This window comes from Mytilus californianus, unplaced genomic scaffold, assembly GCF_021869535.1.
Source record: "Mytilus californianus isolate M0D057914Y unplaced genomic scaffold, xbMytCali1.0.p SCAF_10, whole genome shotgun sequence".
Taxonomy (NCBI): Eukaryota; Metazoa; Mollusca; class Bivalvia; order Mytilida; family Mytilidae; genus Mytilus; species Mytilus californianus.
The window spans coordinates 36,083,243-36,111,142 of record NW_026262582.1 but is presented as its reverse complement, the minus strand read 5'-3'; the positions used below and the strand labels follow the sequence as shown (position 1 = coordinate 36,111,142).

The following is a 27,900-nucleotide window of genomic DNA, read 5'->3' as shown; positions in this document are numbered from 1 at the left end:
GCAGTTAATATGCTATCGATAGTTTCTGAATTTACAGTACTATAAACTAATTTATTTTCAGATTCTTTTTCAGTATTTGGCCACTTCAAGTGGACTTCGCCATTTGTGATTTTCTAACTTCGTGGGTATTTATATAGTAGAAGATCCTTTTTTCACATATTTGAAACAATTTATTTTTGCAATACTTTTATGCTGCGAAGGTTGCGAAAAATAAATTGCTCCCAAAGTTTGTTGGTTCACATTAGTGAGTATTGGTAAGCTGTATACAAAGAAACATTATTGTGAGGGTTGCCTGAAATTCAAAATGATGAATATTCCTTTTAGAAGTTAAATTCTGTTTTACTGTTAAATGAATTGGTCTGAAATGTCCAGAGCAAAATTTATAAGCACTGGTTCCCTCAATACTGAAGACATAAGTCTCAATGAGATCGTTATTCTAATAAATCTAAGTGTATCAATGTATATTAGTGAAAAAAAGGTAGCCCTGGATGATTTTATGTCATTTTCATTGCAAGAACAATTCCATACTATGAATCTATGACAGTAAAAAGAAATGATGTGGATTCATTTATCTTTTATTTGTGGATACCAATTTTCATGAATTGAGGAAAAATAGCATTTTCATAGATATTTGAATTCATGGTTTGCAAAAATCTACATACAAGGAAATAGAAAATTTCTACTTCACTTAGCATTTAATTTCATGGTGTACCTTTACCCACGAAGTACCTAAAGCTGGTAGCCCAAGAAAAATAATGAATCCATAATATCATTATTTGTACAAAATTACCTTCAGATCCATCCACCTTTGCTTTCATAATGGCATAATTTCTGATATCAGAAAAATACACAGTCTTGTCCTCGGCTAAATAATCTAAGGCAACATAGTTAACTCCCCTTCTTCCGCTGTTCTTAGCAAACATTTGATACATGGCATCACTTGCCTCAGACTCGTTAATAGGAACAGCTCGAACTGAATACTTAGCAGCATATAGAAGAAACTTATCTATTTCTGAAAATTATAAATACGTATTCATTTTATAATGTTTTACTTCAAGGACTATTCCAAAATTGAATGTATGGGGGAGTTAGTAAACACGTTTTTCTCTAGACTCCCTATTATTCAATTTTAATCAGAAATTTGTTGCATTTCTGTTTCACTAGCCCGATATATATATTATTAATACTTTCTTCCAAACCCCCATACAATTAATTCTGGAATAGCCCTTCAATAATACACAGTGAATCTTAAATCTAAGGGCTGTTCCAGAATAAGACACATTTGGGCATGGGGATGTGAGGCACTTTTTTAACATCCTGACAACCCATAAAATAAAAATGTTTATCTTACTTATAATTCTTACAAATTCGTACGAAAATGCAACAACCCATATTAAATGATTTTGAGTGCCTCCCATCCCCCCAATTGATAAATTTTGGAACAGCCTGTAGCTAATATACATTTATGGAAGGGAAAACATATCTTACATTACATTGCATTGAACAACCTGATCAAAGATGGTGGTTTATATTTAAAGAATCTGCCTGAGAACGTCATGACATTGTATATGGAGGCAGGGTAAAATATTGGTCTTCTAACATTCCTTACCCAATAAAATTGGAACAGTCTAAACAAACCAGTACAACGCTGCTATATGTTCATGCACCTGACGAAAGTCAGTAACCTGGTCACTCATGCATCTGCTTTGTATCGATCTAATAAGTTAGAGGGTAAGCCCTTTTCAACTGATTTTTATAGTTTGTTATGATGTTGTACTGTTACACCACTATCCCAGGTTAGGGGGGGGATTTTGGCGCCAGCAAACATGTTTAATCTTGCCTCATTCTTTATGTGCCTGTCTTAAGTCAGGAGCCTGTTATTCAGTTGTTGTCGTTTGTTGCTGTATATCATATTTGTTATACATTTATTGTTTTGTACATAAATCAGGCAGTTAGTTTTCTCATTTGAATTGTTTTACATTTGTCAATTTCGGTGTCTTTTATAGCTTACTATGCGGTATGGCTTTTGGTTATTGTTGAAGGCTGTATGGTGACCTATAGTTAACTTCTACATCATTAGGTCTCTGGTTGAGAGTTGTCTCATTGGCAATCTAACCACATCTTCTTAATTTTATATCTAATTCAAATACTTACTGGTACAATTGATTCCATTATCCTGTAGTCTGTATCCAGTATTACAAGTACATGAATGTCCCAAATGAGTAAGTAAGCAAAAATGTTCACACATAGTACCCTCACAGGAAGTAAGTCCTACAAAGAAAAATATATTCAGTCAAACCTCGGTTAAAAGGCAGTCAAAGGTACCCGACATAACTATTCAACTTATTTGAGGTCCAAGCTAAGTCATTCTAGGTCGTGAGTTACATTATGTTTTCCTGTTCATATTTCGTGTCTATGACTTGTCTAATTACATGTCTCCATTCAAAACTTGTGCCCATAAATATGTTTTTCATAAACAGAATTAACTGTGAGCTTTTGCTTTTAACTAAAATAACCCTTATCCAATATTGTTGGTCCAATTTTGCAGTAAATAGGAAAATTTAATGTTTATGTCAATGACATTAAAAAATATAAATTTTTAGACATACAAAAAGAAGAACATAAAAGGACATCAAACAGTATGACACCATATGTCATAACTTGATAACGCTTCATCGGTAATTCAGCCCTGTTTATCAAACTTACCAATAGGTTGTAATGAGATATGATAAGCTACAACTGCATTAGGTTGCGCTTTTTTGTCTCGGAATATTGGTGCAACTTTATTTTTGCCAAGCTTGTCAATTTTTGAGATCCCTATCTGTGTCCTGTCTGCCCAGTATAATTTGTCATCAAGGAGGGTTAGACTGACAGCCGCAGGAATGTTGGAACCACCAGACAGAACCATGAAACTGAAATATAAGATGTATTCTCTCTCAATAATTACACCTTATATAAGTATCTTGGATTTTGATTGGCTTATAGCTGTATATTTCATGTTTTTTTTAATTAATAAGATGAAAATTGTTAATGTTTCACTATCACTTGGGCATATGCAAAAGGACATTCCTTTTTTACCTTTCTGTCGCGGTATTTGCCTAAAGGTCTTTTTAACCCTCTTTTGTGTGCTTTATTGTGTGGTTGGTTTTTTTACCGTCTTGAAGCAAATGAATAATGGACTTACATTTAGAATGTTTAATTTAAAAGCTTTTCCAGAATTAATTGAATGGGGATGGGGGGATCGGAAGGCACTTTTATTAAAATATGATGGGTGGTGGTTATTTTAGACAGATATCCTTAACAATTATATGAAATAATCATTTTTAATTTTATGCATGGTGGGTTAAATAAAAAGTGCCTTTGGAACCCCCACCCATTCAATTACTTCTCAGAAAGAGCACTGAATGCATAACACTAAGTAATTATGAAAGTCAAACATTTGGTGGGGAGAATTCTTAATGTTGTTCCAGCTGTCTCCCACAACTGTCTGGAAGAGGGATAAGAAAGTATTACCTTCTTGCGGGCTTTGTGCTCATCATTGATTCTTGCCATTTACATACATATAGTGGTGCATTAAAATCCATACTTGTTAGTTTTGAGGCAAATATAAAGTTCTGTGTAATTAGTTAAACTTTACAAATTAATTTTAAAATTTCTAGGACATTAAGTTACCTGCCATTTTCAAAGGTAATACAAAAATGAGTGTAACCTATTGAAGATGTATATACATGTACCCATTAATCTAAGTTTACAACATGTACACTATGACTTTATTCTTTTCTTCAAGCTTTGAAGTTCTTTTTTTTAATTTTTAAACCATACAATCAAAGAGATATAGTGCAGTACATTTGTTAATACTGTTCCAGAAAACACATCATATTTTACCTAAACTTTCCATCATAATCCACGCAACCAATATGGTCCAACCGGTAGTCTGTCCAATACACCCGTTTCGTAACTAAATCTAATGTAATACTAGATGGAGCCACCACCTTTTTTATTGGGAATGTGTATCTATGACTGCCATTCATAAAAGCTCTCTCAATTCTGGCATCATGATGAGGTTTACTCCCATAGTCAGAAAAGAACATGTACCTGCAAAAAAAGAAGAAACTATAAATTTGTTTCAAAAAGATGACTGACAAAATCTGTCATAATAATAAATAACTTTATTCTAAATAGGTACATCTTAGTTAGGGGAAGCAACTCTTAAAAATATCCTTTACGTTTGTGTCAACTACTTTATATGCTAAGCTTCTAAGAAACACAGATTCTTTTAATTCTGTTTTACAAGACTGCTCATTTAAAGAGTTAGCTCCCTTAAGACAGGTATGCCTCCTTAAATATTCAAGCCTGACTCTATCTCCAACACTTTAGATTTTTGAAAGATCAAAGAGGCATGATTTCATTTAGAACTACTGTACAATTTACAGTTCTGCTGTTTCAATGTCAGACTATAGCCCTATACACAGATTTTAACCAATATTTCTTTAAAGGATATTTGATAACTGTTTCAAAATAACAAGCTTTTTTTAAAGAATGTTATAAATTGATAGTATACATATAATGGAACTAAAAAAACAGGAAATAAATGAAAGGTCTGTGTCCTTGTTTTTGCTACTGAAAATTTGGCAGGAAATGATTCTCTCTTGATTTTTCATTCATTTAACATTGTCATCTTTTTTTTCGAACGACTAATAAAAAATAACATGGATTTCATAAGATTTTCAAAAATGGCTTTTTAAATTGTATGTAATAAAATTATAAAAACGAAAAAGAGGGGTAAGCAGGCAAAATTTTTAATGGCACTACACAGATAAAACCAGAGGATTCCAAATATCTGACAAAATGTAAAAAATAAAAGATAAGCGAACATTCTTCAGATTAACAGTAGTTAATGAAAGAACATGTGGGAACAACATCAATGAGACAGCAACTCTATGACACAAATAACCAAACATATAGTCTTCAACAATAGATTGATTGTTGTTTAACGCCACTTTCAGCACTATTGTGCTATTCCGTGGCAGTCAGTTTTTATTGGTGGAGGATTCTGGAGTACCCAGAGACAACCACTGACCTTTGGAAGAAAAACTGACAATCCTAGTCAATTAAGATTAGAGTCAAGTGCACCTGCCATGTGTGGGATTTTGAACTCACAACCTTGGTGTTGACAGGCTTGTGATGTAGTGGTTCGACTACTCAGATCACTCAACCACCGAGGCCCCTTCAACAATAGCATACCTGTCAACTGACCCATATTCTGTGGGTTACACCCGTGAATTTCCCCTTTCACACAGAATTTTTTAAATACCTGCCGGGTATTCAAATAACCTGGGATTTCAGAAAATGACCCGTTTTCACCCGTATTTCTTACCGGTATTGTTTCCAGTATTTAAAAGTCAAATATACGTTCGGTTTTATCAGCTTTTTTCCTTTGAAAACTCAAAACTTAGGATTTGCTTATTTACCTTGCCGATGACAGTTATCAAAACATTACATCTGATTGTAAAGTAACAACTCAAGAATTGTCTCGTTAATTGCACCCAGAAAGTTGAAGCTAGTCAAGCTTGACATACAATTCTATGTCCAGATTAAAAGATTTGCCGTTTGCAAAATCAATTATCTAATAAAAATCATTTTAAAACAATTTGAATCTTTTAATACATCTTTGTAGGAGAGAATAATTTTTATATCACTTAAATTTAAAAGCTTTTAAATCAAATCCATATGCTAAAGATATTGCACTGAAAGGAAGCATACTAACTTCTTTCTATTTTATCTTCCTTCTGTGTAAATAGGAGCACAATAGCTATGATTGATTTCAAATTACATCTATAGCTGGGGTTTATGACATTCATTAATAAAAGGTAGTGTGAATAAAACTATAAGAGGGCATTGCTTTAGAAAGATATTTAATTAATGATAAATATTTATATATATATCTTGAAGAAATAACATGGAAAGAGCTACTTAAACTCAATCTTGCTTTGTAAACGTACATGGATTTTATGTATCCGTCTCTGGTCCATGTTTTACCATTGTCAAGTCAACATCTGGTAGTTTTAAAAACGAAAGTAAAGTTTTTGACAACATTTTTTTGCACAAATAAAGAGTCTAAGGCAGATATTAGTACGCTGATGTTGCACACTTTGAATGATGCACTGTCAATTTAACAGTTTACGTCAGAACATCGAATTTATATCAAAGTAAAGTTTAATATATTTTTTTTAATGTCAATCATTGGTTATATGATGGCCAACTGATAACTATAATTGCCTTTTGTCACTAAGTCTTAAGGGATTAAAATCGGGATCAGACATAAATGTCCGGCTGGCTCAAATATTTTTTGGAAGCCCTGTTATGACCTGACATTTTCTTCTTCAATGCAGGTCATGACCTGCATTTTCAGTTTAAGAGGTTGACAGGTATGCAATAGACACATGCCTACAATGTGTCAACCTCCAAATAATTCAAAGTCTAAAAAAGCTGAAAATAAATTAAATAGAAACAATCATCTACTTATGTAACAGTGGTTTGATTCCGCCAGTGTACTTTATCCGGAGGAAGAAAATCCCCAGTGATTTTTGTCCACCAACAAATATTCACTAGGTTTTTCTATCCGGGTCCAGTGTAAAACATCCACCAGTCATTATAAGGTTCTAAAAAGGGTTTTTTGAAGGGGAAATATATATAAAATGTGGCTTAATAGTTTTTAGTGTATTTGAAAATTGCATAGTTGATTTATGTAAAAAGTGGAGAGTTTTCATCCAAGGAATGTTCACACTAGTGTTTTTTAAACCAGGAATGATTACACTAGTGATTTTGTACCGGAATGATTGCACTAGTTATTTTATACCGGGATTAATTACACTAGTGCTTTAGATCCATACACTGATGAAGTGATTAGTACTCATTTTGAACACACAATAATGCTTATTAACGAATATTAGATTTATAAATAATTTTTCTATGCAAATTTATAAAATCATATGCTTTCAAATTGTCACTAATTGTAATATTTATATGTATTGGATTGCAGAAGTTTTTCTGTGTATTTTCTTTTCGGTCGACTTGGATATAATATCATATCTTCTATGTCAATATCAAAGGATGCTTCTATAATTGAAACTTTATGTAAGAACAAATCTGCTCTTTAAATTTGGTTTATATCCAGTTCAATGTCTTGATCATTAATAAAGTATTTTGAGTTATAAAAATATCGTCCTCATCATCATCAATATTATTTAGATCTACTAGATTGACTCAGATTAATTAAACTGGTTCCTTGAAAATCATTGTAAACAATAAACCGGTCTAATATAAACAAAACAACGATATCAAGATCGACGCTTTCACACTATTTACATCCACTATTCTCTAGTGAAAAACAGTTACCCGGAATAAATACACGGCGGAATGAAAGTACGCTTACACTTACCCAGCATTTGGATCTACAGCTAGTCCTCTTGGAATCTGGAGATTATCACTTATAACATCTCTTTGTTTCTTCGTTGTGTAGGAATATACACCAATAACCTTTGCCCTTTCATCCACATAATAAACATTCTGAGTAATCCAGTCATATGCAAATGATGTTGGTCTATATAAACTTTTGATTGGTAGAACACGTTTATCCAATGTTCGCATATCTGCTTCATACATCTGTAAAAAAATCAATAACAATTATGGAATTAATAATTTTTCTCAATTAATAAATCAGGTCACAAAAATCTTTCACTTCATAATGAACATGTGTATTAAATATCAAGTTGATGAGACCACAAGCTACCTTAGACAAAATTTTAATCCCATACAGGTTGGACAGACAGACAGACACAACCTTATATATCATGCCCCTCTGCAATTGTAGGGGGCATACAAATCAAACACTTGGGTTATCAATTTATAAATTTGATAATCCTGAGCCTGTACCAATAGGGCTTAATCTTATTTTAACATGAGAACGAATGGCCAAGTGAAAAATCTTCTAATGTTAATCTCAAATTAGACAAAGATTGATTGACAAACTGTTGTTTGTTTAATATTCAATGGCAAATATTTCATACATCATACCTTCTCTGACATCAGGCTCGGACTACTTTTAAACTGAGTTTAACTGTGTGTATTGCTGTGTGTTTGTTTCTTCTACATTGGCTAGAGGTATAGGGGGAGGGTTGAGATCTCACAAAACATGTTTAACCCCGCCACATTTTTGCGCCTTTCCCAAGTCAGGATCCTCTGGCCTTTGTTTAATAATCTTGTGTGTTTTTTAATTTAGTTCATTTATATATTTTGGAGTGTCATCCATTTTCATTGAACTAGTAGTAAGTACACATTTTTGTTTAGGGGCCAGCTGAAGCCCGCCTCTGGATGCAGGATTTTCTCACTGTGTTGAAGACCCATTGGTGGCCTTCGGCTGTTTTCTGCACTTTGGTCGGGTTGTTGTCTGTCTGACACATTCCCAATTTCCATTCTCAGTTTTATAAATAAACAATAAATCTTATAGAAAGGTTCTGCAAATGGAGTCAACAGAACGTCAAGAAATTTGAACTGCTAATGGAAATAAAGGGTATGTGGGCAAAAAGAGGGCATGTTTTATTGGGGCAAACATTAACCCTAGCAATAGGTCAACCATGGAGCCTTCTTAAGAGATGTTTTAAGGGCTCTTTAACCCACAGAGAGCAAGCCACTTCCATTATATATTGGAACATATTTAACTTCTCCAATTACAGAATCTGGCTGTACTTGGCTATAAAGATATATACTCACTGCACATCCAAACTGATGGTGTTTCAGAATGCCTTTCAGTGCCAGACACAAGAAATCAAGGTGACAATATTTTTATACCCCTGTCAACCCTTTGGGTTATTAGATGATGATTAATTGATTGATTGATTGTTTAAAATCCAGCAACAAATTTTACATGCATATTCATGACAATTACAAATGTAACGTAAAGATACCCTGCTTGGTACATACTCATCTTACAAGCTAACTAGACAGATTGTTAAAATGCTAGCTAGCAAGGTAACAGTGCCAAGGAAGACATGTTGCCCTACCTGGACTAGATATTGCGACTAAGAGCTGACCAGTCTTTTCTCTTAGTCCAAAATGCTGCATGCCTAGGTAGGGAAGCACTAAAAAACAATTTTAAAGTCTATACAAATAGTGATCTTGTGCTCATGAGGCAAACACACTCCCAGGAGAACTGACTGATCAAACAAAGTTCTAATGGTATTTTAAAACATAATATAAATAGTTAATAACAAGAATGTGTCCATAGTACACGGATGCCCCACTCGCACTATCATTTTCTATGTTCAGTGGACCATGAAATTGGGGTCAAAACTCTAATTTGGCATTAAAATTAGAAAGATCATATCATAGGGAACAATGTGTACTAAGTTTCAAGTTGATTGGACTTCAACTTCATCAAAAACTACCTTGATCAAAAACTTTAACCAAAAACTTTAACCTGAAGCGGGACAGACAGACGGACGAACAAACGGACGAACGAAAGGACGGACGAACAAACAGACGAAAAAAACAAAAAACATAATGCTCCTAGGAGTGGCATAAAAATTACAATGCTATTGCTTCAACCATTACCAAGGGAAAATATTTGAATTATTTCACCTTTTTCTCTTCTCCATCAATCCAGAACATGCGGTTTCGTCTGATGTCAAAATCTAGGTCATCAACTTCTACTTGTAAGACATCCTCCTGATCACTTCCTGTTGGATCCATTTTAATGACCTTGTTGCCAATAGCGATATATAATTTCCTTGGTTCTCCTGAAATAAAGTTTAACAACAAATTTCATGTTATTTCAACTTATTATATTTATATTCATAAATTTAACTTCTCCATACAAAATATACCTCTGATTTTATCTGGTTGCGAGACTTTTTTTACTTTTTTTTTTTCATTTGTAGCACACACATGTACACAAAAAAAAAGATTGATTATTTTATTAACGTCCAGTGGCAAATATTTCATGCATGTACAGGACAAGACAAGCTAGAGGAAAACATTAGGTATCTCTAATGTGTAAAAATATAATTCAGGGATACAAAACATTATGATGATTATAAAATTGTTCTTAGTCTTTGATAAAGTATTTATTCAAATCTGATTATCATGAAGATCCTGTGAACAAGCTTTGCTTACAAGGATCTGACAACGCTCCATCCCACTTTCTATTCTAGAGATCTTTAAAATCCTCTGGTTTTGTCGTAATGATAATTTGAAGGCAGAAATTTTATTGGCTGATGAAATAATTACATGAATATATAGTAAGTGGATGTTAGATCCTTGTAAGGGAAGCTTGTATTTACTCTTGCATAATAGTATATAATGGGGAATATCAATGATTCATTCTAATGCAGTATGACTTGTAACACCACTTATGATTGAATGACATCCCCTGTCAATTCCCAAGTTGACAGTTGGAGATATTAATTGGCAACACTATTAAATATTTGGCAATCAGTCTACATTTAAGGAATATTTCCCATGATCTGAAAATTATCAAGTATTGTATTAGAATAGGAATAACAAAGTTCTGAAAAGTTACCACCATCAATTAGAGATTTGATGATATAGACCGTTTGACTTCTATAAATCTTCAAAAAATAATTCTTAAAAATTCATTTTTACAAATAAACATTTTTTTTCTTGATGTATGTTAATGTTTGATATATACGAACTCTGACTATGAATATCATAATTTTGGGCCCATAATCAAAAAAGTTACCCATTAGGTCTCTATGTTACTTCTATTTTTTTTATATAAAATACTTGATGGAGTAAGTATGAATAGTGTAACAGCCTTCCATTCAAAACAAAAACATTAGACATGTGCTTTAAACCTGTTTCATTGTGCCATGTGACTTAACTCATTTAAATATCAAAGGACACTATACATGTCATCAAACATGACCATCATCTAAGTTTTTTTATAACTGGTTTTTATACGATTTTATAAATGAACTTGCATGTATCTACAAAGATGTTATTTGTGGGAAAAATATCATAATCAGATGTTTAATTATATTTTTATTCCTTACCAAATCTTCATTTTTGTTACCTCAATTTGATTATATATTTATATATATCTTATAAAAGAATATAAGCAAGCTTTTAATGCTTAAAGCATGATGACAGTATTAACAAAATGGAGAGGCTCTAAAAAGTTTTATCAATAAGTATTTACAGAATACATTCAATATTTACTTTATAGATGCTTATTCCTTGAAGCAATACTTTATATTAGAGCCATTTATAAAATAGATACCATTGTAGTTGTAAACCAACTTATTTTCACAGATACTTTATTTCATGTTTAGACCATTCAAGCCCACTTATCGATGATTTAATTCTGCAATTTTCAAGTTCACTTGATGAAGTTAAATAAGGAAAGATCCAAGTTTTGCATATTCAAGACAATTCATATTCGCGTTTATTTTCTACTCTAGAAAATAAATCGTTTGCGAAAATAAATCATTCGTGAAAATAAATCGCACACGTAAATTAGTTGGTTTACAGTAGTTTTAAAATCAAAACAATGTACCATCCTGTGCTCTGCAATGTATCCCATCATGCCGCTGGTAACCTGAGTAACAGGAACAGCTATAAGACCCAATAGAGTTGGAACACATATGATCACAATACTTATGTTTGTGTCCTCCGCATTCATCAAAGTCTGAAAAAACCAAGAAAGAATTATTCTACCTATGTCATAAATCAGCTTCTAAGATACCCTTTTATAGGTTTATAATGCATGTTTTCTGATTGAGTCTTTTAAAAGATGACTTTTTTTTCACTAACCATCACAAAATTCAGGTCTTATTAGACATTCTTAACAAATCATATTATTTTATATTTTTATGAAGAAAAGGACATGGATCTCTGAAAGCTCATTAAAACTTTATCAATAATACTGAAAATTCTATGAAGTTAAATTGAAAATAATTGTTGTGTAACAAACTTCAAACCTAGACTGTATGGCCAATTAAAAATAATAATAATGATAGATTTTCATCCCTGCTCGCCTCTCTGAAATTGTCCCTCCCCGATTTTTTTATTTTCTAAAAATTTATGAGTTCTGGAATTTGTTTATTTCCATTTCCATTAACTGCACAGATACTTTTGTTTCATTAAAAACTTCTTGTTGCAAAACTTTTAAAGCCCATATATAGAAACAGATGTAAACAACACAAATAACCAACTTGGCTATTTTTTCCTTCTCTAATAAAGAGTTCCCATTTCATTGCTTTAATTTCAACTGCATATCAGCCTGAAAATGAACACAAATTTTTCTTTTGGCAATTAGCAAAAGGAATAAACAGCTGACACAGAGAAATGTCACGCCTGTCGGCAGAAATTTCAGAAAAAAAACAATCTGATGGACAGCAACATTGCTAATTATTTCAAAGTGCTTGCCTATAAAAAATGGGGCACATGTCAAATTGATCATCTGAGATGTACTGATAGTCAAATGCAACTTTGAAGGAAATATCATTGATCTATCACAAGAAGTTCCTATCAACTGACTTAAGTAGTTGACACCATCGCCTCGGCTGGAAAAACAATACCTATGTCTCGTCTTACATGACTTGAGTCGAAGGCAAGACAAAAACATGAGGAAAAGGTGAAATAAGAGGATTCATAGAGTAGGCATGGTAACCAGACACATAATACCTGTATTTTATTTTTGCCTTACCTATACAAGAACTATTATCTTTTTTGTTAATAACAAAGCCTGGTTTACAGTAACAACTTCCCCCTAATGGAGTAGGGTAACAGTCATATTCACAATTCAATGACCTACAAGAAGTTCTACCTAAAAAATAATAAAGTAAAATTAGCAACACATATTTTAAAATATCTTGGTGGTCGATTTTAGCAGTTCTGTATCATGACTTTTAAGCTGGTATTTACTCTGAATTCATTGTTTTACATTAGATTGACCTATTTCTTTTACATATATTTCCACCATCATTTAAATGTTTCTATTCTTTATTGCACTATATGTATGGGAAGATAACAAAAAATGTATGTGTCATGAAAATTACTACACATTTTTGAGTACATCTATTGGACAACAATAATTAATTTTGGTAAAAGTGTTTCAGACTTTGAGTTTTCAAAAATTTAGGATATGAGAAAATGATAATTAGAAAAGAAATAATCAATCTTTAATAAATTTAATATTATAAAAGAAGTTGGAAAATCATTACCCCATGGATTTAAATTCTAGTCCACATTGCTTATACTACAAAAAATATGTAACTCAGCAGGTTACATCATGTCTGTTCCAGATTTAAAGGCATGGGTGGATGGGAGGCACTAAAATTAATAAATTGTGGGTAGTGGCATTTTCTTTAGAATTTTGTAAGAATTACAAAATCAAAATTTTATATTTGGGTGGTTGGGGTCTAAAATAAGTCTGAGCCTCCCCCCCCCCCCCCCCCCCCCCCCCCCATTGTTTTCCAAACAGCATGGGCACAGAAGTCTGTGCAAAACTTTTACCAAATATAACATGCATATCATATCAATTTACAAACATTGACGCATGTTAGAATAATCTATTTGCCAATTCCCATATTTGACCACATTATTAGAGATACATTTTTTAGTTGTCTCCCTTAGGAGGGACAAAAAATGTTCATAGACAATGAAGACCTAGCGTAAAGAGCAAATTTATCTGTGCATAATGTGTGTAACCTTAAAGTTTTCAAATCTTTTAATTACATTTTATTTTTTGTTAAGCTAAAAACTTTTGATACTGTTGAGCAGTTACTTTTCACTAAAAATTGGTTAAAACGCCAATATATCACTTTTAATTTATCGTGCTTTGCATGAGCAGAAGCCAATTTTGTTGGATACAGAACCAGTCTACAATTGACTAAGGGAAACAATTTGTGTTAAAAGTCTGTAATAACAGAATCAAATCGGTAATTTACAAATGGACTATTGCTACATGGTTCAAAAAACCCTTTCACCATAAATTTATGAATACATACTACAAGTTTTCTCTTCATCATCTCCAAATCTGCAGTCTTTTTCTTGATTACAGACTTGTTTTGCAGAAATACATTTTCCTGTCTTTTGACATGGCCATTCATCAGGTTCACATTCATAATTATCTGTAAATAAAATAGATCAAATTAATTGATGATTTTTGGTGTTTAGTGCCACTTTCAGCACTCTTGGCTATATCATGATGAACATGGCAGTGCCTGGAGAGAACTACTGACCTTTGGCAGGAAAAATGGCAATCCTAGTCAATTAAGATCAGAGTTGAACATACCTTGCCATGAAAACTCACACCTCAGGGTTGACAGGCTAGTGATCCCTATAATATATGAACTACTAAGACCAATTGCCCAATGATGCATGATAAGAATCTAACAAATAAAAAAAGCAAAACAGGGAAATAAAATACATCCAGGGTAAAATTTAGTTTCTGACAAGACTGGTGCATGTCAAATAAGATAGGAAATATGTCGGAGATTTCAAAATATTTCATTATTGCCAGCATTTGATTCTTTTTCTCACTCATTAGGCATTGACTTGGTTAAAAAAATTAAATATAACAGAAAAATGTGTGTGTACACTGTCCAAATTAGGAGGTTGTATGAGACAGGAATAACTTAATTCACAGCAACCACTTGGTAGTAAACCAACAAAAAAATGAGAAATTTTCCACTGATAAGACTCATGTCAAATGTAAATTCAATATAAAACATACATGGACAATTTCTGATACTTAAGTAAGTTTTTTTTTTTGTTAATCTCTAATGTCAAAAAGCATTATTCAAGTTGCAAAAAACTTACTGCTTGTAATACTTTAACAATGAGGCAAGTGAGAAATTCAAAAATGTCTCAGAAAAAAGCCTTGTTCCAGACAACATGGACAATGTCTTATATAATAGATAGAGTCAATGTTTTATATGTTTTTCATATCTACTTATGTTATAAACTTTACATTCCTTTATTCTAAATTTATTTTCACCAGAAAAGTATGTCCTGGCTTCATGCTTAACAGAACATCAAAATCATAATTGGTCATAACAACTGCTTTACAGTATACACAGCCATCTTGTGAGTGTACTGCTTAATGATTGATTGAAGGGATCAAGGGCAGATCCAAGATTTTTGAAAAGGGAGGTGTCATTCCCAATAATTGAATATATGAAAATTAATACCCCCTCACCCCTAGATGGTATGTTATACCGAAATGTTCATCACTTACGAGTATCTTTTGTGAAATGAGTTGTCTTCAAAATAAAATGAATATATTTCTACACCTGTCCACCCCTTTAAACCTGTTACCCTAAAACTCATAAAGTCTGCTTCATCAGTTACAGTTGCAGTGAATAATGCAATGACAAGCGCAGATAATGTCTGCCTCTTTTATCAATTCCAAATAATCATGAAGTCTTGGAAGGCTATTTCAATTTATGCTTCAAGGCCTTCCTATGTCAATGACAGATCTTTAAAAATATAAATAAAAAAATATCCTCAGCAGATGTCCGGATTATGTCCTCTATCATATATCTACAACTTCATTCTCACCCCTAATGCAATCTAACTTCTCTATAAGGAATTCCCTCCTTTAACCCAACCACCCCTAAAATAGCCTCACAATCTGTCTCTCTCCCAACCTTACCACAGCCTGCTTCATCAGAGTTATCATTACAGTCATTATTGCCATCACACACCCACTTCTGTGGTATACACTGTTTATTGGTACATATGAACTGGTCCCCCCCACCCAAATCTGTCTCTCCCCCAACCTTACCACAGCCTGCTTCATCAGAGTTATCATTACAGTCATTATTGCCATCACACACCCACTTCTGTGGTATATACTGTTTATTGGTACATATGAACTGGTCCCCCTCCCAAATCTGTCTCTCCCCCAACCTTACCACAGCCTGCTTCATCAGTTATCATTACAGTCATTATCGCCATCACACACCCACTTCTGTGGTATACACTGTTTATTGGTACATATGAACTGGTCCCCCCCCAAATCTGTCTCTCCCCCAACCTTACCACAGCCTGCTTCATCAGAGTTATCATTACAGTCATTATTGCCATCACACACCCACTTCTGTGGTATACACTGTTTATTGGTACATGTGAACTGGTCCCCCCCCCAAATCTGTCTCTCCCCCAACCTTACCACAGCCTGCTTCATCAGAGTTATCATTACAGTCATTATTGCCATCACACACCCACTTCTGTGGTATACACTGTTTATTGGTACATGTGAACTGCCCCCCCCCCCCCCAAATCTGCCTCTCCCCCAACCTTACCACAGCCTGCTTCATCAGAGTTATCATTACAGTCATTATTGCCATCACACACCCACTTCTGTGGTATACACTGTTTATTGGTACAGGTGAACTGGTTCCCTCTACAGATTGGGTAAGCTGTAGAAAAAAGAAAAATTGAAAAGGAAATATCAATATTAATTGTATAGGTACACCACATACATTTAATGAATAAATATTTGCTCTTATTTTTGTATTGCAATAGATAGTTTGTTTTCTGCTGAAAATTTTGGTGTTTCATTTGTCCAAAAAATCCAAGAAATAAGCAAGTTATGAACCAAACAAGTTGGATGGTGCTGATTTTTTTCTGACCAAATGTTGGCCATTTTGGTTTTTAGTTCAATAAATGATTTAAAACAAACTCAGTCTATTGCAAAACCTGCTTATAGTTAGGTCGGTGGAGAAAAGTGGGTACATGTACCTATTTTGTGTAATCTACTCCTGCAGTTTTCAACCCAGTTTCGAGACACTTCACAGAATCATTAATACACACATATTGAAGTTGTGCACCTGCTATTATGGAATTGTTCAAGGATTTTTTTCCCAGTATTCCAGACTTTGAAACTGATTTAGCAAAATTTACAACAGACAGTACCAATTTGGTGTAATCAACTTTTTCTTAAGTTTTAAACCGTAATCAATGAAAAATTCTAGTACAGATTGTACTTACATTGAAGTTAAGCACCTGCTATATAATATAGAATTGTTTGATAATTCTTTTTTCCATTGCAAGACTTTTCAAAATATGATTCCAATTTGTATATTTAACTTTTCCTGCAAGTTTTACCTAGATAATTGAAATGTATCAAAAAGTTTGAACACTTATTGAAGTTGTGCATCGCCTATTAGTATATACATAGGGTTGTTTAAAAATAATGTCCATTGTTTCAATTTATATCTTTCATATCTTTACATGTATTATTCTAATGTTTATTATAGACTGTTCTCCGTTGTTTTTAAAGAAACATTCTGTGCAAGCAGCGTGGCAATTTGAGTCTTTGTTCCATTTTGTTTAAGTTATTTAACAACATGGAAAAAAATTTCAAACAACAATTTACAAATTCTAAGAACTCTTTTATCTGCTTTTAACAAGTTAAAACAGGATAAAAATATGAAAATTGGTTGAAAAATGATCACAAATCTTTTGTAAATAATGTCATTTTAAATGATAAATAGTAATACTTAAATTGTTACCTTTCCTTTTTTTCCTTCATGCTACTGTAATTTTACCTCTTTTATATTCACAAATAAATCATTTTAATGCATTAGTTAATTTTCCTTAATTTTTTTTACCAAATATGTTATATGTTACAAGTACAATTAGTTGACTTTCATTGCCATGTTTTTTGTGTGCACTTTTCATTATCTATCCAATTTTTAACCTAAGAAAATAATTTATTTCAAATATATGTCATTTAGAAAGAAATTACAAAAATTTCAATGGTTTTTCTGCATACTGAAACATACATGTATATACAGTATTTCGTTTGCTATCAACATTCAAAATTAAACAATTTCCTATTACAGTGGAGATATATTTCATAACTTCATCACAGATATGAAACTTTATAACTTAGGTACTGTAAACCAACTTATTTTTACAGGTATTTAATTCACCTTTAGCTCTTTCTAGCCTCTATTGTAGCCATTTATTTAAGAAATTTTCTAACTGTATTTGTATATTCATATCAGAGAATATTAAACTTTGACATACATGTATTCATGTCAATTTATATACATTTTGTAAATTTGCATTATTTTGTTGTAACTCATGAAAGTTGAAAAATAAATCACTCGCAAGTTGGCTATAGTACATATACATGTAAGTGGAAAATTGAAAGTGAACCAGTCTAAATTCCACATACTGTAAATTCAGAAATTATTGCGTGAATTTATTATTGCGATTTCCAAAAAATCTGCCTACAGATCTATGTTTCAGTTATCAGAATGCGATTTCTTGTTATTGCGATACTCACCCAGTCGCATTATTCGCCGAGGCCCCCCCTTTCGTGGGAAAAATTTGGTTGATTATATAGGGAATCACTGAAGCATGACTGGAGCCAGCCCCCCCTAGGTCAGTCAGTGGGCCCCCCTTATGAAAAGTTCTGGATCCGCCACTGAAATCTATTTTTTTTCAATCATGAATTCAACAATCTTGAAGATCTTTTTTCTTTAATCTTTGGGATTAAATGCAAAAATTTCTTAATTCTGGAAATTACACAGTACTTACTATGAAAAAGTCCTTTTAAAGCATTCGTTTGATACATTTTTTAACAAATAAAATTCATAATGGTGTTTTTTATTTATTCAACAAAAAGAATACAATTTCTGCAAGCTACGAAATTTAAATTATATGCTCATTGCGGATACCAGAAACATGTTTATCCATTACATGTAACCATGGAAACTTATTGTCATCTGCTGAAGCACTTTCAAAAAAGGCCCTAAAAGTTATGTACTCTATCAAAAGCTATACAAGCGGTCTGAACGAATTACCTGCAAATTTATCTGTTCATTTATTTGATTCTTTGGTTCGTCCTATTCTTACATATAATTGTGAAATTTGGTATATGGATGTGTACAAACCATACTATAATGCAATTGCTAGAGCCAGAAAAAATAATTCTCCTTTGGATAAATTCAGTTTTATAGATAAGAGTCCTCCTGAAAAAATTCACAATAAGTTTTGCAAATTTACACTTGGAGTTAAGAAATGTGCTAGTAATATTGCCTCTAGATCTGAATGAGGAAGATTTCCCCTTTTTTGTTTCATTGCCACACAGTCACTTTTATATGAAGACCGACTTTTGAGTGAAAACTCATCTGATTTACTTAAAGAGTGTTACTCTCTTTCTAAATCACTTCATGATCAAGGTATATACTCATGGTACTCATACACTGTCATATGTAAATCATATTAGGTCCGATAATAATATTAGCAAACCCAAAGATGTAACTAAAAACAAAAACGGAGACTGTAAGAATTTAAGTAAAAAGTTCTATAACTAGAGGCTCTCAAGAGCCTGTGTCGCTCACCTGACTCTCCTTTGGTTTTAGAAATCATGTAAAGATAGATAAAAATCATAACAGATACCCAAATAATGATTGAGGCCAAATTTGGTTTAATATTGGTCCTGTTATTTAATAAAATATCCTGGTGGCCATCTTGAACAGTAAATCGGCAACAAAGTAGCAACACTTGGTCAGCACCTCATAAGGAACATTCATGCCAAGTTTGGTTTCATTCCATTCAGTGGTTAACTCTAAAAGAAGACATTTGTATGTATTTCCCATAGGGTCCTATGTTAAACTAAGTCCCACCCTGGCGGCCATCTTGGATGATGGACTGACTGCAAAGTAACAACACTTGGTCAGCACCTCATAAGGAACATTCATGCCATGTTTGCTTTCATTCCATTCAGTGGTTCTCTAAAAGAAGACATTTGTATGTATTTCCCATAGGGTCCTATATGTTAAACTAAGTCCCCCGCTGGCGGCCATCATGGATGATGGACCGACTGCAAAGTAACAACACTTGGTCAGCACCTCATAAGGAACATGCATGCCATGTTTTGTTTCATTCCATTCAGTGGTTCTCTAAAAGAAGACATTTGTATGTATTTCCCTTAGGGTCCTATGTTAAACTAAGTCCCCCGCTGGCGGCCATCTTGGATGATGGACCGACTGCAACGTAACAACACTTGGTCAGCACCTCATAAGGAACATTCATGCCATGTTTTGTTTCATTCCATTCAGTGGTTCTCTAAAAGAAGACATTTGTATGTATTTCCCGTAGGGTCCTATGTTAAACTTTAGAAGTCCCCTGCTGGCGGCCATCTTGGAAGATGGACCGATTGCAAAGTAACAACACTTGTTCAGCACCTCATAAGGAACATTCATGCCATGTTTGGATTCATTCCATTCAGTGGTTCTCTAGAAGAAGTTCAAATGTAAAAAGTTAACGACGACGACGGACGACGGACGCCAATTGATGAGAAAAGCTCACTTAGCCCTTTGGGCCAGGTGAGCTAAAAATGAATTTCAGCAAAGATATAAAGAAATATATGACAATAAATATCATCTCTCGACCAAAATAGCAAACTTCTTCTGTTTAAGCATATAAAAGCTGAATATAAACAAGAATTTTATTTGACATACCCTAATCTTGATACAAAAAAACTTATATGCAAATTTAGAATAAGTGATCATTCCCTCGCTATTGAAACTGGAAGATATAAAAATATTCCACGCCCTCAAAGACTTTGTAATAAGTGCAAAGTTCTGGATGATGAATCCCATTTCTTTTTAATATGTAAAATAAATGACGATTTAAGACATGTCTTTTACAATGATTTAAAAACTCAATACAAAGATTTTTCTGATAATAAAATGAAATATACACTAAATCCAACCACTAGTCAGCAAGTGAAATCTTTAGGCTCTTTTATTAAACAGTCTATGGAACTGAGGACAGAGGGCACTTGAGGTCATTTGTTGTGTTTAATGTTTTGGTTTATTTTTATTTTTTATGTAAATTTTAATGTCATCATTATATTGTTGTTATTGCATGTAATTGTCATGCCTTTGGCCCTCTTATGGGTGTAATTTGTGCTTTAATAAATTAATTAAATTTCAATTTTTGCCAGTTCTTGGCTTCTACTGACACGAATCATGCACTTTTGGGTGGATTTGAATATCTGCACAAAGATACATGACAGAAACTCTCATCTCTTTAAAGAACAGTGTCTCTTTTCACAAAAAATCTTATGATAGTGTATGTTATACATGTTATACTGAAATGTTCATGACTAAAAAGTTTTTTTTTTATTGAAAGATTTTTTTGTGAAATGAGTCCTAGACCAATAAAATACATACAGCAATGCGCGTATTCATCTGAATTATCTCCACAGTCGTTTTTGTGGTCACACGTCCATGACTTTGCAATACAGCGACAATTATTACATTGGAACTGATTATCTGCACATGGAAATTTACAGCCTAAAAATAAAAACACATTCAACGATCATATAATACATCCTCAATTAGCCGTTTCAGAATCTAATGCATTCTGGGTAAAATTATCAAAAAGCATACATCAAAACACAGTGATTGGCTACTAAGGTCCAAAACAAATTAAAAAATTCAACCAATGACGTGAGGTTGTTTTCATTTTGGGGTAGGAACAATGAAATTACCCATAGTCCTGTAGATTCTGAAATGGTGAATTATCAAATTACACATGTTAGAATGGCTTCAAGTCAAATGAAAGAAGTTTCTTGTGATTACAAAGTTGAGGTAATTATTGAAGTAATGCATGCAAACCAAGTCCTCTGATGATTAATGAGTTAATCCATAACTTATAATTGACAAAAAAAATTTCATTTGATGATTGTTGATCAAAAAAACAATGGCTGCTAATTAACTTTTGGGTTTAAATTTAAGAGCTGAAGTTTACCAATTGTGACCTTGTTTATCAATCAGAACAGAATCATGGAGCATGTGTATTTGGGTATATTTTTTATATTTTCCATGTGTTCCTATTTTTAAATTGAACTTTTTCATAGTTTTAAAACGATTTGATGTTTATTTTCTTTCTTTCAGATGGATTTAACTTTCTTCCTTCCATGTTTTTTACTTCCATCACAGTTTTTCCCTTCACACTTCAGCTTTGGAATTGCAGAATTTCACAGTGATATTGTTGTCTTTTTCAAAACTACCTCTACCGTTTTTTTTTGGGAAAAATGCATAATTTGTATTGAAATTGGGAAGTTGGTTTATTTTTTTTTAAGCAATATCCGATTTTTTGCCAAACTTTACTGTCTTTTCTGCACAGTTTTATCACGTATATTTTGATTGTCAGACATTTAAACCTGAAAGGTACTTTTTGGGGAGGTGAAAGAGACGGAAACAATTATGGTACTTAATGCATTGAAAACCACATGTGTTACAAACACCGTGATGATTCTGATCAGAAACATGGATCTCAAAAGCGCTTTCATAATATCAAAATAATGAACATGAATCCGAAATTTACGTTCATTAATACCAATGCCATCACTTTAGGGAAAAATGTAAAACTTATTGGGAGGAATTTTAAGCCATTTTTTTTAGTAATTGGGAATTTTCTCTAGGGGAAAAAGCCGAATTTCGGATGTAATTTGAGGCAAACAATATCACTGATTTCTAACAAGAGGTGTTACAATATAATAAATATCACAGCATATGGAAAAGCTGTCGGCTAATAACAGTACAGGAAGACCATAATTCAATAGCAGTTCATTTCTGAAGATTTATATAAAATAAATGATTTCTTGTAAAAGAAACTCTATGTCAGATGTTATATAGTAATATCTACTTATATTAGCCATTCAAGTATATAAAACATCTTCATCTTTTTTTGTTTGATTTAAATGATCATATTTAACAAGCTGGTGAACAACTCCATGCAATGAAAAAGAATCTGTGCGCAGGTTTGGTTTAACTCTGGCTAGCTGTTTAATTTGTGACTTGAACATGGTTAAATTTTACCTGCAAGCTTTTGGGGTTTGGCAAGCGACCTTGACGTGTTGTTTAAAAGGACCTATGACCTTTAAAAATGTTTAAACCATTTTATTTAAATGTTTGAATTTTGATTGATATAAAAGTGACTGCAGCTGACCAGAGACATCTTTGAAATACGACCTTTGGGCCGTAGTTGGTTACCCTACTGAAGTCCCTGTTTTCAAAAAAAGTTGCAGCTTAATTCATGTGATGCTGACAAGGATGATTAAGAAGACAAACAGAACTGATTCCTATGGATACTCATACATTGTCATAATACAGCTATATGCTGTAGGGCTATACAATAAAATAATTATTTTGAGGAGTTCACTAAAGGAAATTGCTTTTTCTGTAAGTCACAAATGATCTGTTTCAAAAAGTGAAAGAATGTTTGAGTCATTACTCATCTATATAGTGGCCAAAATATTACTGAACAGCCTTGAACTATATAAATCAAAGTGCTGGATAGCACCTGTGGAAAGTTTGCAAAGGTAGATGTGTATTATTTCAAATAGGTTGTAGATGTGTATTATTTCAAATGGGTTGTAGATGTGTATTACTTCAAATAGGTTGTAGATGTGTATTATTTCAAAAAGGTTGTAGATGTGTATTATTTCAAATATGTATTTAATCACAGCTTTGGTGTTTTTCCCTAAACCATTGTCTCATCAGCAATTATAAAAAATCACTTTTTTCATATGTTTGTCATGTAAAATTTTGATAATTTCTATTGCAACCTTAAACTGTAGATTTAAAATAATCAAATATACAGAAAGCTCTGTTAATTTCTTTCTGTGCCCATCCCATGTAAAGGGCCTGTGATTAAGTATTTTTTATTGATTAAGATCCTTCATATTTGTTTGTAGTAAATTATATTATTACTAATTAAGCAGTTAGTTTTCTTCTTTGAATTGTTATATATTGAACAAACTCGGACTACAATTAGTAGCTTGTGTGGTTAACGTTTTTTTCCGACTTCTAAAATTTTTTACTTCATACAAGAAATAATTGTAACAGGATGCTGTTACGAAGTCTCCCAAACAAAGCTCCCATAATTAGTCATTCCCATGGTCACCTGACATCAACTAGGCAAAGTCCAGTACAAATTGGTTTGGTCTAGTAAAGTGACATGCATAAGTGACACCTAGGAATTAACCCTGTATGTCATTCAAATCTTCTTGAAATCATGAACGGGAATATATATGGTTTAGGGGTGGGGATCTCGATTGTTTACAAGTTCTCAATAAAGGGGGGGGGAGTGATTCTCAGGGGACTCTTTATTTCATTTGATTTGTTTTATTGTCCCGTACAAGAATATATATGGTTTTGGGGTGGGGTTCGACCGTTTACAAGTTCTCAAACAGGATGGGGTGGGGGTGATCCATAGGGAATCCACCTACATTTCATTTGATTTGTTTATTGACACGTACAAGAATATATATGGTTTTGGGGTAGGGATCTCGACCGTTTACAAGTTTTCAAAAAAAAGGGGGAAGGGGGTGACCCCTGTTAACTTCCCCTATATTTCATTTGATGTGTTTTATTGTCCCATACAAGAATATATATGGTTTAGGGTTGGGGATCTCGACCGTTTACAAGTTCTCAAACAGGATGGGGTGGGGGTGACCCCCAGGGACTCCCCTATATTTTATTTGATTTGTTTTATTGTCCCATACTAGAATATATATGGTTTCAAGGTGGATATCTCGACCGTTTACAAGTTCTCAAACAGGAGGGGGTGGGGGTGACCCAGAGGGACTCGCGCTATATTTCATTTGATTTGTTTTATTATCCCATACATGAATATATATGGTTTAGGTGTGGGGATCTCGACTGTTTAAAAGAAAAAGGCCCATTCTCAAATTGAAAGGGGGGGTGACCCCAGGGACTCAACCTATATTTTATTTGATTTGTTTTATTGTCCTGTGATCATTACTGAAGACGGTGTGTGTCTATCACTTACTGTTCTCAAGTTATAGTCATTTGAAAATTAAAAAAAATTAAATCTCATAGGGTTCTTCAGTAAATCCCTCCCTTCTGTAGGCCCCTCAAAATACCCATAAATAGACCCCAAGAAGAAAAATAATAAGAACTGAGCAAAAACAATAGGTCTCCAAACTTTGTTTGGGAGACTTAATAACCAATAGTATATACGAATTTTGTTATGGTCCAATTTTGTAATAGGCCGAGTTTGTTATAGTCTGAGTCTGTTATGGGCTGAGATGAGATACCAGGTTACTTTCGATACACTCAGGCTTTTTTGTCTTTAATAAACATTTGTAATAATCGTAGTAAAAATAGCGTCGAATGTTCATTCATGAAATATTTTAAACACAGTATTTATTTTCTCTTCAACCGCAGGACGGGAGGAAACCCCTGAAACCAGGATTATTATACTCCCGTCGGGAGGTACACATATATGGATCTCATGCATGTCTGGGGAATACCGATAAAAGCATAATGTAGAAACTGCTGTCTCGTGTAGATGTGTATTGATTTTAATTTCCCCGCAGCGCAGATCCGCAAAGTAGTGTTTATGATAGCCATTTTCAAAATGAAGTTGAATTCATTTGAATTATCGATGAACAATCAGTACATTTTAATTCAAGCTGTAAGCTAATCAAAATAGAAGTAACTCAAAATTTCAAAAGCATCTAGAATTAGTATTCAAACACTAGTACTACATTATCCTGGAGTAGAACACTTGCGATAGTCTGTCCAACTTCCGGTTTGAGGCAGACGCCTTAGGAAAGTATATTGCTATAGCAAGCTATATATAGCAAACTTTCCAAAAAGGAAAGTTAAGTGGTAAAATTTCATTAAAAGAAACTGCAGACTGGATATTTAACATGTATCAGCATGATCAGTTTTACAGATATTTAAGTCAATAAAGCATGTCGTCAGCATTTTTTTTCATTTTCCCTTGGATCCTACTGCCTAATATTTATTTCAGATCGTGGACGCACTGGAAACTCAAAAATACGTACTGATTATCAGGTTGTCTGCATATTGATATTGTAAAATATCAGCTGGGAGTCACAATATGAAGATTTTTGTCGAGTGAGCCCAGTGAACGTGTTCAAAAAGGCTTCATATTGTGTTGAGCAGCTGATATTTTACAATATCAATATGCAGACAACCTGATACTCGATTTATAAGTTTGAATTTGTGTATTTTGCATGATAGAATCAAGTGTTTTCTTCTATGTCCAGTTCAAAGTTATTAAGAGCGGGTCAATGTATTTGACGTCAAAAAGCCGAGATATGCAATTTTTTTAAGAGCTGAGCAGAGTGATACAGACAGTGGGACGACCAATAATGTCACTTCTAGTCCTTCCTTCACCTATATCACCCTTCTCAGTTGCTCTGTAATTCTCGTATCACAGCTTTGAATTGAGCAGGCATTATCAGAGACTTCACAATGTCTGAGGAGAAGTTATCAGTGACATCAGTGTGAGGAGATGTTATCAAGGTACCTTTCGTTGAACACAAAACTGCCTGAGGGAAGAGGAAAGACCAGTAGTAGAACGATAAACAGATCATCAGGTTTTCTAAGTATAGATATTGTAAAATATCCATGAAGTGCACAGGACTAAATTAAATTATACTATCATTGTAGATCAGACTTATAAAATACATACCGCAATGCAGTGCCAGTTGGTTTTCATCTGAATTATCTCCACAGTCGTTTTTGGAGTCACACATCAATGATTTTGAAATACAGCTACAATTAGTACATTGGAACTGCTCATGTGTACATGGAGTTTTACAGCCTATTGCTAAAATAAAATCACATTCAATGGACATATGTTTCAAATTTGGCAATACATCCTCAGGTGTCACATCATACATGTTAGATGAAACTGAAACCAGTTTTATTCTGGTGAAATACAAAGTGGAGGAAAAATGCATGCATACTTTGTCATCTGTGCACGTCCTTTTTAAAAATACATTTATTACGAATCCATAACTTATAATTGACAAAAAATAATTCTATTGGTGATTTTTGATTGAAAAACAATGACTGCTAATTATCTTTTGGGTTTTGGTGCAGAAGTACCCAAGTTTACTAAACGTGGACCTCAGTAGAGATAGATAGAGCAATGTTTATTTGTTGTTTTAATAACATGATTTGGCACTAAAATATAGTTTATAATACTTTTAAGAGCTACTATAGGAGATGAAAGGCTATCTAACTTATCAATTTTGCACATTCAAAGATCAAGAAGCGTAAACATCCCAGACATTATTGACAAATTTTCTGTGAGAAAAAAACAGACACCTTGATTTCTTTAAATGCTTTGAGACATTTGGTCATTGTCATGGCTTACTCAGAAAATTTAGTACTTTATTAGTTTTACCATGTTTACATTTTAATAGTTAATTTTATGTTTTACATTGTCTTACTTTGCATATTATGTAAATATTGCAAAAGACAGTCATTTATCAGTCAGATGTAATTATGGAATTATTTATTATACATTGTACTTAGAACTTTTTTCATAAATCTATTTCATCATGTTCATGATGAAATGATCAGTACATTTTATGTTTTGTGTACACCAAAATCAAAAATTTTGCATCTAGTAATGTTGAAATCATTTTTTTTCCTAAACCCCCAACAATGGCTCTGCCCTGGACGGCTGGGGGCCTTATAAGCAGCCACAAGACCCCCTGCCGTAATTAGTGCCTACAGTTCATTTAATGTCTGGCTATGCCCCTGATCAACTCAAATGTCTGACAGTACAGACTACCATTGGATATATTTAACTTAATATGTATCAGCTGATACTACCAGAAATTTAAGCAATAAGTCAATAAAGCATGTTATTATTTTCTTTTATCTTCCTTTTGATCCTATTGCCTATGGACAGCTTAATAGTTGTCAGAATAAATGCATTCTATAGATGTATATACACTTTTGGTATTTAAAATCAAATCATTTTATTCCTAATTAAAGGGCCCTTAAGGGCATATCAATTACAAACAAGACAATAATAAAAAGACAAACA

General features: G+C 33.2%; 1 protein-coding gene across 1 annotated transcript in view; it reads right to left on the bottom strand.

Moving 5' to 3' along the window:
* LOC127718035 (low-density lipoprotein receptor-related protein 2-like) overlaps positions 1-27,900 on the bottom strand; it is a 178,434-nt gene that overhangs the window by 134,172 nt on the left and 16,362 nt on the right. The window contains exons 2-13 of the mRNA XM_052223930.1: positions 26,530-26,667; positions 21,225-21,347; positions 16,332-16,448; positions 14,031-14,153; positions 12,728-12,847; positions 11,576-11,707; positions 9,640-9,797; positions 7,442-7,665; positions 3,886-4,095; positions 2,707-2,912; positions 2,155-2,271; positions 791-1,012 (exon numbers count right to left, since the gene is read on the bottom strand). Of these exons, the coding sequence (XP_052079890.1) occupies positions 791-1,012; positions 2,155-2,271; positions 2,707-2,912; positions 3,886-4,095; positions 7,442-7,665; positions 9,640-9,797; positions 11,576-11,707; positions 12,728-12,847; positions 14,031-14,153; positions 16,332-16,448; positions 21,225-21,347; positions 26,530-26,667 (1,890 nt within the window). The remainder of the gene's footprint in view (positions 1-790; positions 1,013-2,154; positions 2,272-2,706; positions 2,913-3,885; positions 4,096-7,441; positions 7,666-9,639; positions 9,798-11,575; positions 11,708-12,727; positions 12,848-14,030; positions 14,154-16,331; positions 16,449-21,224; positions 21,348-26,529; positions 26,668-27,900) is intronic.